Source organism: Archocentrus centrarchus, chromosome 23 (genome assembly GCF_007364275.1).
Source record: "Archocentrus centrarchus isolate MPI-CPG fArcCen1 chromosome 23, fArcCen1, whole genome shotgun sequence".
NCBI classification, from domain to species: Eukaryota; Metazoa; Chordata; class Actinopteri; order Cichliformes; family Cichlidae; genus Archocentrus; species Archocentrus centrarchus.
In genome coordinates this window covers 1,931,884-1,949,387 of record NC_044368.1, presented here as the reverse complement: position 1 = coordinate 1,949,387, position 17,504 = coordinate 1,931,884, and the positions used below count along the sequence as shown (strand labels likewise).

General features: G+C 42.0%; 1 protein-coding gene across 1 annotated transcript in view; it reads right to left on the bottom strand.

Moving 5' to 3' along the window:
- Positions 1-1,541: 1,541 nt before the first annotated feature.
- Positions 1,542-17,504, bottom strand: part of LOC115773380 (calcium-activated potassium channel subunit beta-4) — a 29,958-nt gene continuing 13,995 nt past the window's right edge. The window contains exons 3-4 of the mRNA XM_030720087.1: positions 5,925-6,052; positions 1,542-2,510 (exon numbers count right to left, since the gene is read on the bottom strand). Coding sequence (XP_030575947.1) covers positions 2,186-2,510; positions 5,925-6,052 — 453 coding nt within the window. The 3' untranslated portion in view covers positions 1,542-2,185. The remainder of the gene's footprint in view (positions 2,511-5,924; positions 6,053-17,504) is intronic.

Sequence of the window (17,504 nt, the reverse complement as noted above, 5' to 3'; positions counted from 1 at the left end):
GTTGTTTCTGCTGAGCAACCTGCTGTCTGCCAACACCTTCACGGTTCAGAGAGCTCTCGCATCGTTAACACTCAGGAGGATTTGAGTCCCCAGAGCAACAGGAGCCACTAATGGGCCCTCTGATGAGTCACCAATGTACCTGAATACATAAATAAATAGGGCAGGTTCAATTATTTAAACTGAATTCCAAATATTGATTTACAAATACACGTCCATTTGCCTGTTACTGGCTATTTTTCATCTCTTCACTTTTTTACCTTACAATCCAGTCACAGAGCTGAGCAGCCATAACAAACACCAGGTGACCTTTCCAAAAGGTCTTTGGAAACTCTGAGTCTGAACATATTTCCAGAATATTCAAAGACTGATTTAACCAACTGGATTTAACCTTCTAGCATCCACCAGGTCACCTGCAAACCTCTCTGTGGGAGGTTCAGGGTCAGTTTGGGTTAATCACCTGCTAAACAAGTGGAGGAACAGAAATTAGCGTTGTTACCTTTTAAGTCTCATTCATAAACGTTGGGCTCTTCAGTTATGTCCATTTGGGTGAGAAAAATAGGTGAAAATTTGATTGAAAGGAGCAGATGTGAACCTAAACATAACCCACAGGTGCCCCGGCAGATGGTACAAGGTTAAAAGCATCTTGCACAAGTAACAACAGCACAACAGATGACTAAACAACGCAGATACTTTCCATGACCACTGATACATGTCAAAGAGAAGCCAACAGCTGTGATTGTGTGCTGGTAAAAACCTTTCAGTGGAAACAAAATAATCGCCAAGCTCCTGTAGGGTTCGGATTGTTCTATAAAAGTGCTGTAGTAGACAACGTTTACATATATAATATATAAAGTCTCATGTGTTAGAAGACTGATGAAAGAAACCCTCAGGGAAAGATTGCCTTGAGTTGTACAAGCTAGAAGAACAGAGACGATCCTGAAGGTGATGTTAGGACTTTGCACCTCTGTTTAGAAACATTCATGGCTACTGGGACTCGAAGGAAAACTACATCAATAAGAGAGCTACAGTAAAGAGCAGTTACTTCCCCAGTGTCAGTCCTTACGTTTGAACCAGACTCAGCTGTCCCGCCAGGGTTTGGGCTGGGCTTTGATAGCATCATTAAATCTGAATCGGTTTTCGTCATTTGCAGTTACAAACACAAATCAAAGATCAGTACGAGGTGTCAAAATTTTCAGAGAACGGGGACATAAAAATTTAAACCCTACCTGATTCAAATCTGGCTGATCAAGAACATCTTCTCAAGCATGTCCAGATGTTCTACGCACTCTTTGCTTACCAACAACGTATTTGCCAGATTTGCCTTCGTGGAACTTTGTCCACTTCCCTCAAAAAGTTGAAGGTTTACCGTTCTGACACTGGAGGAGATCCAGTCCAAGTACAAGGGGCCATAATGGGACTTCCACTTCCCAAAGTAAAAATAGCAGTTGAGCTGGAAGCCATCTTGACATGCCCAAATAGATGATCTTCAACTGGAGATCAGGTTTAAGTAAATTTTTATGCATCCATCCCCAGAATATTTTGATCATACTGCTGCTGGGCATGAAGCCAGAAACACAAATGAAAACTTAATAAAAACTCTCCTAATTAATTTTGATGGACTGTCTGCAAAAATGTTCTGAAAGATCATTGGTGGATATTGATTATAAGAGCTGGAACTTACCAACGTTTACAGCAGATCAAATGACCTAAACAAAATATTGGAGCTCTCATGTGAGCTGAAATGATTAGTCAACTAGTATAACAGATAAAAGCTTTAATGGGAGGCTCATTAGCCCCACAACTTCATGAGTCTGGGTTTTTTGATGAGTAGAAACCAGATCCAAAGTAGAACCAGCCATCAGTACCCAACACCAGTTAGTCTCATTTAAGCAGCCTTTCAGTACCACTCAGAAGATTCAGCTTAGCATTATCAGAGAGTTCCATGATCCAGTTTAAGCTAAACTCAGGAAAAGGGCTCAATTTTTTTACAGTCTTCCTGCTGAAATCTATAGGCAACAGGGTGGATTTTCCCTCATCTTCCCCTCATTCAAACTTTCTGATCATACCAACCAATCCGGACAGCAGTGGGTTGTTGGTGGCATCCTTGGCAGGTACCTGACTTCGCCCACCGGCTCATTGACATCCTCAGTGATTTCATGCCACAAAAACATCTTTCTGCTCAGCCCTAGTGTTCTCGGTCTCGGCGCCGCACTGGCACCGCAAACAACGGCAGGGTCCTTGAAGGCGATGACAGCTCAGGGTCAGAGTTCGTCGTGAGTGGGTCTCCGGCCTTGCTGCCGCAGCGGTCAGGTGGCACGGCGGACAGGTCGTGGCAAACCTCATAGGAGCACTTCCTCTTCTGGAGGGCCTCGGCTCGAACGGCCAGGGAGCGAGCGCACACCGTCAGGAGCACGATGAGTGTGCCCAGAAGGAGGGACACCATTGGCCAGAGAACGCAGTGCAGCAAGACGCTGGTGTCATGGGAACGGCGCCACAACACGTCATCGGGCCTGAAATCAAAAGACATAAAGGTAAAAGCAGAAATCTAACATGCTGAGTCATCTCTAAAACTCCCTACTTTGGCTACGTTCACACTGCAGCCTGAAGTGACCCAATTCCTATTTTTTGTGAAATCAGATTTTTTTTGCGTGGTCGTTCACATTTCCAAATATATGCGACTTGGATGTGATCTGTGTGTGAACAGCAGACGAACCTGAAAGTGTCCCGCATGCGCAGTAGAGGACACGATAATGTCACATGTAGTGAGCGCGCTCAATGTTTGTGGACGTCACACGTTTTCCTTCCCGTGTCCGCATAACGGGATGCAGAATAGTGACGTTTGTCGAGTATCAATGACGTGCAGGTCGGATAAATGCGACCTGGCCGTAGACACACAGGTCGCATTTGAAAAGATCGGATACATATCGGATTTAGAACCACATATCCAAGTGGCCTGAGTCACATTTGAAAAAATCCTATCTGTGTTGTTCAAACTGGCATGAAAAGATCGGATACAGGTCGCGTGAGGGCGAAAAAACCGGATTTGGGTCACTTCAGGCTGCAGTGTGAACGTAGCCTTAGACTGTTAATTCACTGACTTCCTAAAGATGCTTCCACTTTTGCTCGTTTTTCAAACCAGTTTATCTCCGTTACCAAAACTAAATGCTTCCTACTAATAATTCACATTAAAAACCAGCAAAGCAAGGGAGGAGCAGCAGCCACGCCCTGAATCAAATCCCTATTTTATTTTACTCTAAATGAGGTCAAAGATTACAAAATGAATGTCCTGCTGAATTGAAGAAGACTTGAAACTAGTGGCTGAGACAGCAAACCCATCAGGAAACTCTTCTTTGGAACTACGAAGCCAGGTGAGCAGTAGGGTCATTTTTTCCATAGTAATTACAATGATTTTGATAATGAGGGGTTGCCCCCTGGTGGTCATTAGAAAGAATGCAGGTTTAAGGTCCATGGGCCTCACTGGGAGTACGTTAACGGTAATGACTAACTCACTTAACTTGACTAGTGTTTACCTTGCTATTAATTAAGAGAATATCTAATGTTACATTAGCTGAATATAGCTAACTGCAATCCAGCATCACATCAAACCATCATACTAAAGACCAACATCCAGGTAAGAGACTCGATTTGAAAGGTAACATTCTCTAGTTTCTGAAACTTGATCATTTAATGGCTAAAATGCAAGTTAACCTTAACAGTTCAACAAAGCATGACATTAGCATGACAAAGCTTATGCTAAGAACCAGGAAAAACTAACATCATATTGGTGAAATTAGTTAATTATGACCATGGGCTAATTTCCCATAAATAGAGTTAAGGTATCTGCAATAACTCTGCATCTCTGATCCACTCACTGAGCCGGGCATAATTTCTGGGCCCTTCTATTTCTAAAAACCCTGAGAGTGCAGCACTGCCACAACTAAACAGCAGCAACGTTTTCAGGGTTAGTGAAGTCTGACTAGTTGACATATAAATGTGCTACCTGGTGCTAACTATAGAGCTGTGGTCAGGCCAATATGAACACGTGAGCACAAGGAAGACGGAGACGGAGGGTTAAATTGTTCTCAGTACAAGCCGTTGTTGAGGGTCCTCGATGGGCAGAGACAAACGCTGTCATATAGCAGGAAGAAGATGCTGAAAACAGACCAAACTTCTGCCAAGAGAACCTCTGAGATGATCCGTCATCAGCACGAGGTTAGTCATTAATATACTGCTGTGAGGGCTTTACAGAGAAAGGTGCTAAACTGGCTTGTTTGAGTCAGGAATGAACTAAAGGCCTAAATGCTAGGCCCGTATGAGATCAATAAGGGATTTTCTGAACTGTGAATCATGAAGCGCTCTTCTAGTGGATCCCAAAATAAAAATATGGAACTGGAAGTGACCAGAAAAGATCTCCTTCAACGTGCATACGTGCACAGCCTAAATTAAGCTCTCTCCCACTGACTGACACTCCACCGGAAAGTTTTGGGGTATAACCTTCAGGAGAGTACATGCTTTTTTTTTTAAACTTTAAAAAAATCGGAGTGTTCCAGTTTGTTCTCTAAAGCAGCAATGACGAGCTGATGCGTAGCATCAATGAGCTCCCACCGGGGCCTCATTTAGGAACCAGAGTTTCCTCATCAGGATCCTTCTGGTGCAGAGATAAAAATAAAACTAGCCAAGGTCACAGGTAAGCAGCGTCTGAGAATAATCAGATGATTAAGCTGACACGCTAAAACAGATCTCTGGCTTTTCTTTGTCTCATCAGTTTTTGGTCTTTCTACCTGCTCTTATTATATTTCACTGCAGTGTTTATTTCCAGGTTTTAACCTCAGCATCCTGGTCAGCGTCTCCTGCTCATCTTTGATAATCTATCTCCATCATACTATCGACCTACATTTCCACCTTCGTGCCATCTGTAGTGCAAAAAAGGAAATTTAGAGTCATAAGATCTTTTTTTAGATGAAAAAGCACCAGAAGAACTCATTTATTCTGCTTCCTGTAAAGCAGCTGATCTTTATTTGTCTCAGTTGTCTTGATTAATCCAGTCTGATCATCATCTGCCTGAATTTCTGACCGGTCACTGCAGCATTTGATTTTTGTACTTTTGTACCTTTTGCAGACTGAAATCAGCAGCTTTCACTGGTTAACAAGGTATTTTATATTTATAGTGCTGATTTGATCAATTTAAGAATTCAGGTGGAGTTTGGAGATGCAACTTCATGAACCGAGCCTAATTAAAAGTCTGCTTTGTTAAACATGCAACAGCTGAGGAACTCAGAGAGGTCATTAAAATAAAACTGGTCTTCATTCTGTTTTATTTGATTATTTGTTTATTTAACATGGAAATAAAAAAAAAACACAAATAAACATTTCTTTAAATGCACCAAAGTTAGAAAGACCATTTTTCATCTGAACCTGCATCAAAAAAATCACCCTAAAAACCATCATCCATGATACACGGAGCACTAATAAAATAAAATGTGAATATTATCAGAAAGAACATACAGGAAGTAATAATACGATGGTATTAGACAGTAAGTGAAACACGGCATAGACCCTCAAGCATGACATAAAACTAAAACTTATCTATAATCTATATTAAAATATTAAATATGATGAGTGTGTTTTTATGTTTGAAAAAGGAGAAACTGAAGTTTGCATGCATCTGCAGAACCAACACAAAAATGGCTTTAGGTGTAGCTATAAGTGGAAGGACTAAAGTCAGAGGTCACTTCTGTGGGGTTAAAGGTCAGGAACAGCAAATTAGAAAGAGAAAAAAGGGTCTGTCAAAAATGACGCCTCAGTAAAACCATCATTCGTCTCCTGGGGTAACAATGATGTAACAACATCACACTTCCTTGATTTCCAATTTATCCGCATCACACCTCCAAATAGCCCGAGCTGTAAAGGTGTGTGAGGCTCACCTCCTCTGCTGGTTGAAGAAGCAGGTGAACGACTGGCTGTTGACCTCTTTGGTGAAGTAATCCTCCCACCACAGAACGCTGTCTCGGTTCTTCTGGTTGTCCCTCTCACAGGGAGGAACGTACGAACACTGAGACACACAGAAGAGAAGGATTCAGTGCAAATACTGTTTGGAATTATTGGCAAATGTTAAATAATATAAACAACATAAGTTCACTTTGGTTTGGATAAATGAACCTCTGGAATGGAAAGGCTTAAACACCAAAGCCTGCAGTTCCTCTGCCGTCCAGCAGAGGCGCCACAGTGAGTCAGTCCCCATAGACTCCCATGTTAAAACTTCACAGAAGAAATAAACATGTTTACAGCCTGATACAGAAACTGCTTTGATCTCTGTGGATAATTTCCCCCTTCATAAGAGCTGTATGGGGGGGGGGGGGGGGGTGTCTATAACTCACCTGTTTAAAGTCAAGTCAGTCCCCATAGACTCCCAACTTTACAGCAGAAGGTAATTTCCAGTTCATAGCAGCTGTTTTTATAACTCACCTTCTTAAAATGGATTAAGACTTACAGTTTGTATTATTGGGGGCATGGCCTCTCTGACTGACAGGTGGATGGTGACACAGGCGGCTGTAGCTGCTAGCTGTCTGCTCTGTTTCACCTCAGCTAACTGGTGTCCGTAAACTGGACCCCTGGTCCATGTTTGTGCTGTTGGAGCCTTTTGGCGCATTTTTAATATAATTATCTGACCAATCATATGGCTGCTCTGGCTTCATGTACAGAGCATCCAAAGAAGCTACTTCCGGCTCATGAATGTAGTTTGCCAGCCAAGCTAGCTTGTGATAATCCCCCAAGACGGTGACAACCATAATGGGGTCCAAAAACCAAAGTATGAGGTCACAGTGCCTACGTCCATCATCTATTTACAGTTTGTGGCATAAACAGGTGAACACAAGATTCAAATCATACAAAACAGAAACTTTACAGACAAAACTTACAGGATTTGTCAGGTTTTGACAGACACTGTTTCATCATGTTGCTTTTGTGGTGGCTCTTAAATTAATAAAAAAATAACAGTGATTACTCAGCAGGAGGCGCTCTAATGAGGTCACAATAATCTGACACGTTTAATACTGATTGGCTCAAAGGGGGCTAGGACCGCTTTGTTTTTCTTCACTTTTATTTTCAGCGAACAAACATAACCTCTGTGACACACACACACACACACACACACACACACACACACACACACACACACACACACACACACACACACACACACACACACACACACACACACACTCATGTAGCAGGAGGTTGATTGGTGTCTGGCTGGTTACTGCGAATCGAGTGGTTGCCATGATGATGACTTGATTGGTGCAGAGAGGGGGCAGGGGGTCATCTCCATCAGGCTTCGAAGCTGTGAACTCAGAGTTGTGGCTCGGTGGATGTTTTTTTAACCAGAATAAGAAGCTCAAATGTCAAAAGCCGAATGGAGCGGCTCTCACCAGCACGGAGCCACACCTGAGCCCCTCACAAGTTGGTGGACAGTACGTGGAACTAAATTAAAGATGACAGCCGGCTAAATGATTCCTCGGAGGAGTAACGACAGCTGCTTGGATCGGCTTCAGTCCCTCCCTGAATACATGAAGTCACAGTATGAAAGCAGAAAAAATCTGTTTGAGCTCATTAATATGCACATTTATTCCCAAAGATGCTCCAGAATAATCAGTCTCTCTGCTCCACATGAGGTGCCAGTGTGTACAGATGAGGCCAATATTACCCCTGAAATAGGTTCAAATGTATTCTTGTTCTGTAACAGAGCGAACACATCACTGTAAAAACAAATACAAATATCATGGGAAAAATATTAGACCATCTGTAATAAGACAATTTTAAACAGTCACTGTAAGCTCATATTGTGCAGCTCTAATTCAAGGCCCAGTCCCCCCTAAATTTTAATTGGCTCACCCTGATGACCTCCCCCCCCAAATCTGTATTGTCGTATCAATGCAATCATGTGTGTAAATTATGTGTGGGACAAAGGGGTTCAGATGCCCTTTTCCTGGGAAAAACAGTGTTGGACCACAAGATGGATCCATTACCAATGCAGCCATCTTGTGCTTCAATCACAGCCTGTATATAACAGACAGACATAACCACTGTGATGTCACTCGCTCGTTAAGGACTCCACATTTGAAACCTCAAAGGCAGCATTTTGACCACTGCCATGTTGGTTTTCTAGAGGTAGAAGTGACCACATTTGTGCTGGAAGGCGAAGTGCTAAGTTATTAGCTAATGCTAGCTAGCTTGGTTATCAAGCTGCATCCATAGACTGTATGGATGCAGCACACAATCAAAGATACCTGCTAATTAATTCCAAATAACATCTGATAACAAGGCTCCAAAAGGCTCCAACAGCGCAAACATGGTCCAGAGGTCCAGTTCGAGGACTCCAGTTAGCTGAGGTGAAGCCTAGCAGACAGCTAGCAGCTACAGCCGCCTGTGTCACCATCCACCTGTCAGTCAGAGACGCCACGCCCCCAATAATACAAACTGTAAGCCTTAATCCATTTTAAGAAGGTGAGTTATAAAAACAGCTGCTATGAACTGGAAATTACCTTCTGCTGTAAAGTTGGGAGTCTATGGGGACTGACTTGCAGCTGGTGCCTCTGCTGGACTGCAGAGGAACTGCAGCTTTTGGGGCTTCCACACTGGATTGTTTTCAGATCCTGGGTTTGTCACTTCACTGTGGCCTTGGCTCCTAATGCATGTTTGAAGCAGGAGGTCTGTCTACAATTAAAATCCCAAGAACTCAATGAATTTTCATCTTGTTTGGTATTAATTAATTTCAGAGACAATTTCCTGATTTCCCATGGGCCACCGCACTGAGAAATCCCACCGGGTTTCTCAGGTTTGAAGACTTTCACCTCTTTCCACAGCTGTTCACTTTAATTACTATCAGGAATTAAAGTCCTCCTCATCATACTGCATGCTTTTTACACACATACTTTGTTTTCTCTCTACTACAAGCACTAAGCTGATGTGACTCACTGAAACACTCTCAGTCATTCAGGCTTTTTCAGGTTGGCCTTAAAATGTGGGTCTTCCCCCGTGGAGCTGCTTTCATTCAGAAATATTTATTTTTAGGTTTTCATTCTTGTTTTTCCATTTTTCAAACCTTAAATCTGTTTAATCTGGGGTCAGTTTTGGGAGTGATGGAGAGGATTATTTTTCAGAGTACCTGCTATGAACTTTCAGTGTTTTGAATCGCAGTCACTTTCAAACATGCCCTGAATGTGCAGCCTCCAGAGTCCTGCAGGATTAGTAGCTTAGTGAGGTAACCTCAGGTGTTTGAAGGTGGTTGACTTCTTCCTTGGTTTACATCATCATATTAATTATACTACAGACCTGACCTGTGAGATAGATCAACACATACATAACCAACACCTACCAACCAATCAGTTACCTGGAAAATAACATCACCATCCCTGGAAAAGCCCTTGGACATTGGTGCACAGGAAGTATATTTATTAAAGATGGTCTGAAGTTCTTACATTCTGATATCGGAGGAGCAATTTTATTCCTTTTTATTTCTATTGAATGCAAGAACTTTTATTTTTTGTACTAATGGGCACTGGACTGCTGTTTTTCATCCAGTCTGTCCATAAGTTTCATGGACAGAATTTTACGTGCAGCCGAGGGGATAAAGGTGTTGGTTTTGGTGGTCTCAGGATCACCTCTCTGCTTTTTGCAGATGATGTGGTTCTCTTGGCTTCGTCACAGGATGACCTCCAGCTCATACTGGGGCGGTTTGCAGCAGAGTGTGAAGTGGTTGGGAATTAGCACCTCCAGGTCTGAAGCTACGGTTCTCATCTGTTGCGGTAAATACATGAAGCAAAGCTGTGTGTGTGCTCTGTACGTTCCTACCCTCACCTACAGCCACGAGCTCTGGGTAGTGACTGAAAGAATGAGAATGTGGATGCAAGCAGTGGAAATGAGCTTCCTGTGACGGGTGGGTGGGCTCAGCCTTAGAGAGAGGGCGAGGAGCTCCTCCACATCCAAATGTACGAGTTGAGGTGGTGATCATGATGCCACCTGGATGCCTCCTACATGAGGCATTCATTTTCTTCTGGCCTGGGAGTGCTTCCATGTCCCTCCAGAAGAGCTGGAGGTGAAGACCGCTGACCCGGTAACCTGCACCCAATGAGTGGTACAAAATGAACGAATGAAATGACTCTTATAGATTTTTAGTCCAAATACAGAAAAAAATAGTTGCCTAGCTTTGATCTTACAAGCTCTGAGTGGGCATCACATCTGACAGTGCAACCTACTCAGTTTCCTAAAATAAAAAAGTAGCAAGCAGTTTTACTAGATGGGACTTCGTGACATTTATGAATCCCTTTCAACAAGTCCACGAGTTTCTCCGCTCACTAAAGAACACAATAAAATAAACATGAACTTTGACCTCATCAGCTCTAATTTGCATGAATATTAAGAAGTCTATGTCTAAAGGGAGCTCTACAAAGATGGTCAGCCCTTCACTGGGTGCATTTTCTCATGCAGCTCAGTGCTGGCAGAGAGACCATCACTCTGTCTCTGTGTTTCAGGTAAATGCCTACTCACTAACCCTCTCAGCTCAGCAGCCATTCATCACCGGGCCAATCACATGCGCCTCGCCTGATGACATCATAAGTGAGGCTCCCTGCCAGATGATTGCAGTTGCCATGCCAACGGGCTGAGGTTATAATTACGTGTATGTGTTGTAGCGTGCGATAAGCGCCCTGAGTGAGAGGAGTTTGGGTTTGAAGCAGCGGCGGCTGCTGCTGACAGGACGAACCGTCGCACGCCGATCAGCGAGGGTCTGAACACGCAGCGGGTTTCCTCCACCGCCACGCACACTCACCCTTCTGATTGTTGTTATATCAGAGGCCTGACAGTCAGAGCGTGGACACACTCAGATGTTTAAAGGCATCAGCTTGTCTTTTATTTATGTGCATTCAGTCTATTTTTGTTTGACTTTAAATCAGAAAAAATCTAATTTGATGAATCAGGAGGTTTCCTTTCATAGATTTCAAGTTAAATGGACAAAAATGACATTTTTACCTGACAATGTTCCTCTTAATCATCCACAGTGACAGTCAAAGCATTGTTTTAGAAAATTCTGGACTAAATTGAAAAACTAAAATCAATAAAAATGTGTGAAAGCCTGGGGCCCTGAAACGACTTAATGAACCGTGGAGTCACAGACGGCGGTACTCCTGAGGACGGCTGATTCTTAAAGTCTTCTACATTGTTGCCTTGTTTAAAAAAAATTAAGCCCTGTCTTCTCAACCTTACAGTCATATGCTCACTGGCCACTTTATTAGGAACACCTGTTCAGCTGCTCATTAATGCAAATATTGACTCAGCCAATCAAATGAAAGCAACTCTCTGCATTTAGGCATGTAGACAAGATGAAGATGACCTGCAGAAGTTCAAACTGAGTATCAGAATAAAAGAAGAAAAACGATTTAAGTGACTTTGAACGCAGTTGTTGGTCTGAGTGTTTCAGAAACTGCTGATCTGCTGGGATTTTCCCACACGGCCAGTTTACAGAGCGGCAGCTCTCTGGGTGAAAATGCTTTGTTGATGTCAGTGGAGAATGGCCAGACTGCTTCGAGCAACAGGAACTAAAATAACCATTCGTTCCAACTAAAGATTGCAGAAGAGCATCTCTGAATGCACAACACGTCAAATCTTGAAGCAGATGGGCTACAGCAGCAGAAGACCTCCTGTCAGACAAGAACAGGAAACTGAGTTCGCACAGACTCACAAAAAGTGGACGATAGAAGACTGAAAAAAGCTGTTTGTCTGATCAGGTGCAGCATTCAGAGGGTGGGGTCAGAATTTGGCGTAAACAGCATGAAAATGTGGCTCCATCCTGCCTGGTATCAACACTTCAGGCTGCTGGTGTGATGCTGTGGGGCAGATTTTATTGGCACACTTTGGGCCCCTTAGTAACAGCAACAATACTCAGCCTACCTGAGTATTGTTGCTGACCACGTCCATCCCTATAAGTGTACCAACTTCTGCTGGATGCAGGATAACGCACCATGTCACAAAGCTCAGATCAATATAATGAGCTCACTGCACTCAAATGGCCTCCACAGTCACCAGATCTCCAAAGAGCACGTTTGCTAAAAATAAAAAAATATATACTTCATTATAAAAACTGATGCTGATTATGTTTGCTTAACTGTTTCAGCTCCAGTCTGAAGTTCAGTACTTCAAACTCAGCTTGAATGAATACTTGACCCACATAAAAAGATAGGACTGGGATATGACAGCACACATAAACAATTAACTGAGAGTTGAAGAGCATCAATCATGTCCTGACAGGCTGACGGCACAAACACCGTCCGTCCTGATTGGATCAGACAATGAGAAATGTTTTTTGATTGGTTGGTAATGAATACACGACCTTCTTCCTCTTTAGAAGCAGCAGAGCGAGTGGAGAGGACAAAAATTCACCTCCACAGCGCCTAAAAACTCAGAGTACCACTGATAAGTTTTGCTCTTGGCTGATTTGTAACAGCTGGTGTGTCAAAACAAACAAAAAAACAAAACAAAGAAAAGGCAGCAAAGATTAAATTAGATCACCTAACTGTGCTGAAGCTTCCTGTAAAAACCCCCTAATTTTCCTCGTGTTGACACCAAGCATCAGTGTTTCAGGCTGAAAAACCTGCAGTTCCTCTACTGTCCACTTGAGGCTCCAGTTAGCAATTAGCGCTCATCCATCTTTTAGATGCAGTCTATGAATAAGACAAAAACTACCTTAAACAACATCTGCTTTTTTTTCTGTAATGTTTTATTAGCACCAATGATGCCATCATCGCCACCTGCTGTCCATGTGGAAGCACTGATCTTTGGAGTTCCTGTAAATTTGCTCTTAGATTAGAAGGAAACATGAAAACTGTAACAGTTACCTCAGTGCCACATTTTGAGTTTTAGCCACAGGTGTGTGATCAGGTGTTTTCTGTTCTGTCTTGTCAGACAGAGGTTCTCAGCAGGGTTCTCTGTTCTATCTGAGCACTGCAGGAAATTATCGATCTTTTCAATGATTTCTATATTTCTTATTGAACGGCCCCGCGGGGGTGCTCAGGGAGGTCATATGATCAGAGCTCTCTGTTTGTTGCAGAGTGACTCTCATTTGTTGCTGGAGAGGAAAAAAAAAATCAAATAACTACAAGAAAATGTAAAACAACCCAAAACAACCACAGAGGGCCTCGAGACTCCAGCAACAGGATGCCTGTGATCACAGACCTGCTCTCTTTATATATTTTTATTCTTGGACTCCACTAAAGCAGCTCTGCATGATCAACACTTCAGAATAATTCTTTATCTTACACTGGGCCTCGGTGAAGCTCCTCCCCGTTTGAGATAACTTTCTCGTGATTGGCTGCCCCTCGTAAACAGAAAGTTGGTGGGCCTCCTGAAATGACCAGAATATCTGCTCTCTGTGATGTCAAAGACATTCAAGAGTAGAAAAAAAGTGATAAACTGAGATTATTGTACATAAACTTTGAACATGTTTAGCATGAACTTCCATCAGTGGAGCAGGAGACATGACAGGAAACAAGGAAAAACACAAATGCTCCATGTTTTTTATTAACTAATTATCGACTGGGGCTTCTTGATAACTACCTGTGCTATGACACTGTGTTTGCATTATACACACACCATCAATGATGGCCATGCAAAACAAACTCAAAGCAGCACAAAATGAACACAAGGTGGTCTAAACCAACAAGACACACAAAACATCTTTGAAGTGATGCAAAAAAACACGAGAAGACTCTAAATTAAAAACATGTAAATCAGCAAAGACAAAAAAAAAAAGCCAAAAAATTATCACCATGGAAACTAGTAAAATATGCAAAAAGACCTCAAAGTTTGCAAACAACCACAACGCAACACCAAAGACACAACTCAACCACACAGAGACAAAAAAGACCAGAATGACCCACAACAAATTCAGAATGTGTTCACTCAGAGGACTTTAATGTTTCTACTGAAAATAAATTCAGGGATTAACGTGTTCTCATGATATTAATGCTGGCTAGCTTGGTTATCAGGCTGCATCCAGACAGATACGGATATTCAGTAACCTCCAAATTCAAGAATTTCACTCCAAACTGGAGCTCCGCCTTCTTGGACGGTCTGTTAGTCCAATGAAGCCACAGCAGCCATATGATTGGTCAGATAATTGCATTAAAAATACTCCAGAAGGCTCCAACAGCACAAACACGGTCCAGTGGTCCGGTTCAGGGACTCCAGTTAGCTGAGGGGGAAGCCTAGCAGACAGCTAGCAGCTACAGCCGCCTGTGTCACCATCCACCTGTCAGTCAGACAGGCCACGCCCCCAATGATGCAAACTTAAATACAAATCCAATTTAAACAGGTGAGATATTAAATACAGTTGTTATGAAAGGGGAAATTAGCATTAGAGACCAAAATTATGGTGACTGGCTCACTTTGGCGCATCTAGTGGGCATTTGAGGAACTGCAGGTTGTTAAAAAAGCTGCAGCTGAAGCTCAAATGATGAAATAATGCAATACTTAATTTTTTTTCATATCCTTCCTGTATTAATGTGCATATGTCACATCATTTAGATTCTTTTGCATGTTGAAGCTTTATTCTGTTTTCATTTTGTGGTGATCCTTTGTATCTTTGCAGCTATTCTGAGCATCTTTGTTGTCTTTCTGCTTCTCTTTGTGAGGCCTCCTGTAGCTGGTTTGTTCAGTAATCCGTGCTGAGAAGTATGAAGTAATCATTGAGAGGATCTATAAGCTGCTGCTGCGCTCTGATGAGCATGCAGAGAAATACACTCTCTAAATGTACTCTGTGAATATTTAAAAATGAGATGTCAATAAGACACTAAAATCAGGCGGTCAGCTGTTTTTACAGCTCTCACTGCATCAGCTCACCCTCAGAGAGGCTGACCACATATGGAATAAAGCATCTCCACCTTTTCATCTCTTCACTGAGACCTTCAGTAAATGATGAGCTGTTTGACCCACGCTGCTCTTCATTATTAGATACTGTGAGGTCCTGGCAGAGAAAGTCAAGCTCCAGCAAACATATGAATCAGTTATTAAAGGAGGAGAATATAGCGCTCCATAAAGGCTCGTGTTTGCATTCCTGCCTGTATAGACTCTAATAAAAACTGTGACTGCCAGACGACGCGTGAAGGGGTTAATGAAGCAGCTCGGGCCTTTAGTGCTGATTCATCACTGTGCTGTTCATCCACAGACAGGCTCACAGGTGGACAGACAGGTAGTCGTGACCTCATGTTAATCAGTTTAGCCGAGTCAGACTGAAAGGCAACAGCAGGTCACAGAAGACCGAACACCTCAGAGATCCTGATTATCTGCTTCAATTCAGAACAGAAGCGCTGCTGTGCTCTCATCCTGCTGCGCGCTTAATACGCTTCCCATTTCCACCAAAAATAATCCAATAACTGCACCAAAACCTGCACTTCCTCTAACGGCCACCAGAGGCTCCAACACTATGGATTCACATCCAATCATCACCGAAAGGAGATCCAAATAAAAAATATGCATCTCATGTTTCCACAAACATGAATTCAGGTTTGGTCTTTGGAAATGCACACACACACACACACACACACACACACACACACACACACACACACACACACACACACACACACACACACACAGTTTAAGATTTCTATAATGCCTCCAGAGCCAGAAGTAACCATCTGTCATCTGTCAAAGATCAGTGAAGGGCCAGAAATCGAGTAAAGTAGAAACTAGTGCAATTCAGCAACAGGCTGAACACACTTCTTGACTTTTTCTTACACATCAATGTCTGAACAGCTTCAGCTGAATCTTTCCTCTGAGGTGAAGGAGAGGTGGAGAGAGGCAGCATCTGTCCCCAGGGACGGTGGCTCCTGGCTGGGCAGGAAGATACTGACGACCGCCTCCCACCTCCACCACATCCAGGAGCTCCAGAAGCTGCCTCATCACAGTTCATTAGTTTGACTTAGCATGACACACACACATACACACACACACACGTCATTATTGCTGTCGTCATTCCTCTGTGATTATATTAACTATTTTTTCCTTCCTTCATGAACCAAACATACTTTAATAGTTCATCTTATTTCTGCAGATCTCTCTGGCTGCTCACAGTACTTTTACATTTATAAGCTCCAAATTTTGTAATATGGATAGAAAATCAAGCAAATTTTTACTTAAAATGTAAAACTGTCATTATTAAAACATGACAGCTGCACACTTCTAGATGTCAGATTTTATCTCCCGCAGCGACAAAGATTTAATACCCTCGATGAAGAAGAGCAGACCACAATATGATGCTCCAATATTTGTATATGTGCTGATGTAGGCCTGATATATGAAGTCCCATTAAATCAATAAAAAGGCAGTCCAAAAAAAGATGTTTCAGTGTTATAAATTAATTTATGAAACAAGTGTAACTTACACATTTAATAAGAAAATCATGAGTAACTGCACTACATTTTAAATACGGAGGACCAAAACTGCCCAAATAAATATATTTCAAGAATGGCAAAAAAATTATAGAATTAGATAAAAAATAAATAAAGGGGAAAAAAAGAATAATGATATATATAAAAAGATGAGCCATAAATACACTAAAAAAGAATAAATCAATCAATGAAATGGAAAAGAAATGAGGATTAAGTAAATAAGTTGTCATACAAAGATATATCAAAACAGAAATGTAACATTTTGAGTACATAATGGTATTAATTTTATAATTGGGTCATTTTTTTGTTTTTTATTTGTACTGTATTTTATTATTATTATTTTGATTCATTATATTCCGGTCTAGTTCAAATCCTTAGACCTCACAAAGGCCTAGAGACCAGTCGGCAACCTCCTGACAACCACCCGTTACTAGGCAAAAATGTGAATTACCCAATCGCTGGTGAGAGGTTGCTGGAAGTTGCTGATAGTCACAAAGAGGCCGTACAGGAAACCTAACTGCAGTTGCTGCGGTCGTTAGCGGGTTGCTGCGACTTGTCTGCGAACACTGAGCAGCAGCGAAACGTGCGACACAAACAGAAACCTTTAAAGGAGCCTGTTGGCTTCAGCTGTGAGGAACACTCTGAGCATCACCTAAAAATTCAAGACTTTTCACGACTGTAAATAATTTCAAAAAGTTTTCTGATATTAAATTACAGAAAAAATAAAAGTTTTTAAGGCCTTTTAAATATTCTAGTAAAATCAGTTTAAATGCCCTCAGACTGATAGAAAAATAAGAACACAAAGTCTACAGAAGGAACTTTTTTCTGGTTGTCTTTAGAAATTAGTTTGGGGTCAAAGTTCATTATTAATATTGAAATAAGGCTAAAGGTTGGAGGTTGGGTGGGTAGATTAATACAAAATGTGTGTGTGTGTGTGTGTACGTGTGTGTGTGTGTGTGTGTGTGTGTGTGTGTGCACCTGTGTCCTCTGGTTACCCACAGCTCTTGTCATTTACATTTATGACATAATTAAGTCATGGACGAGGAAATTACTCGGCGAGTAATT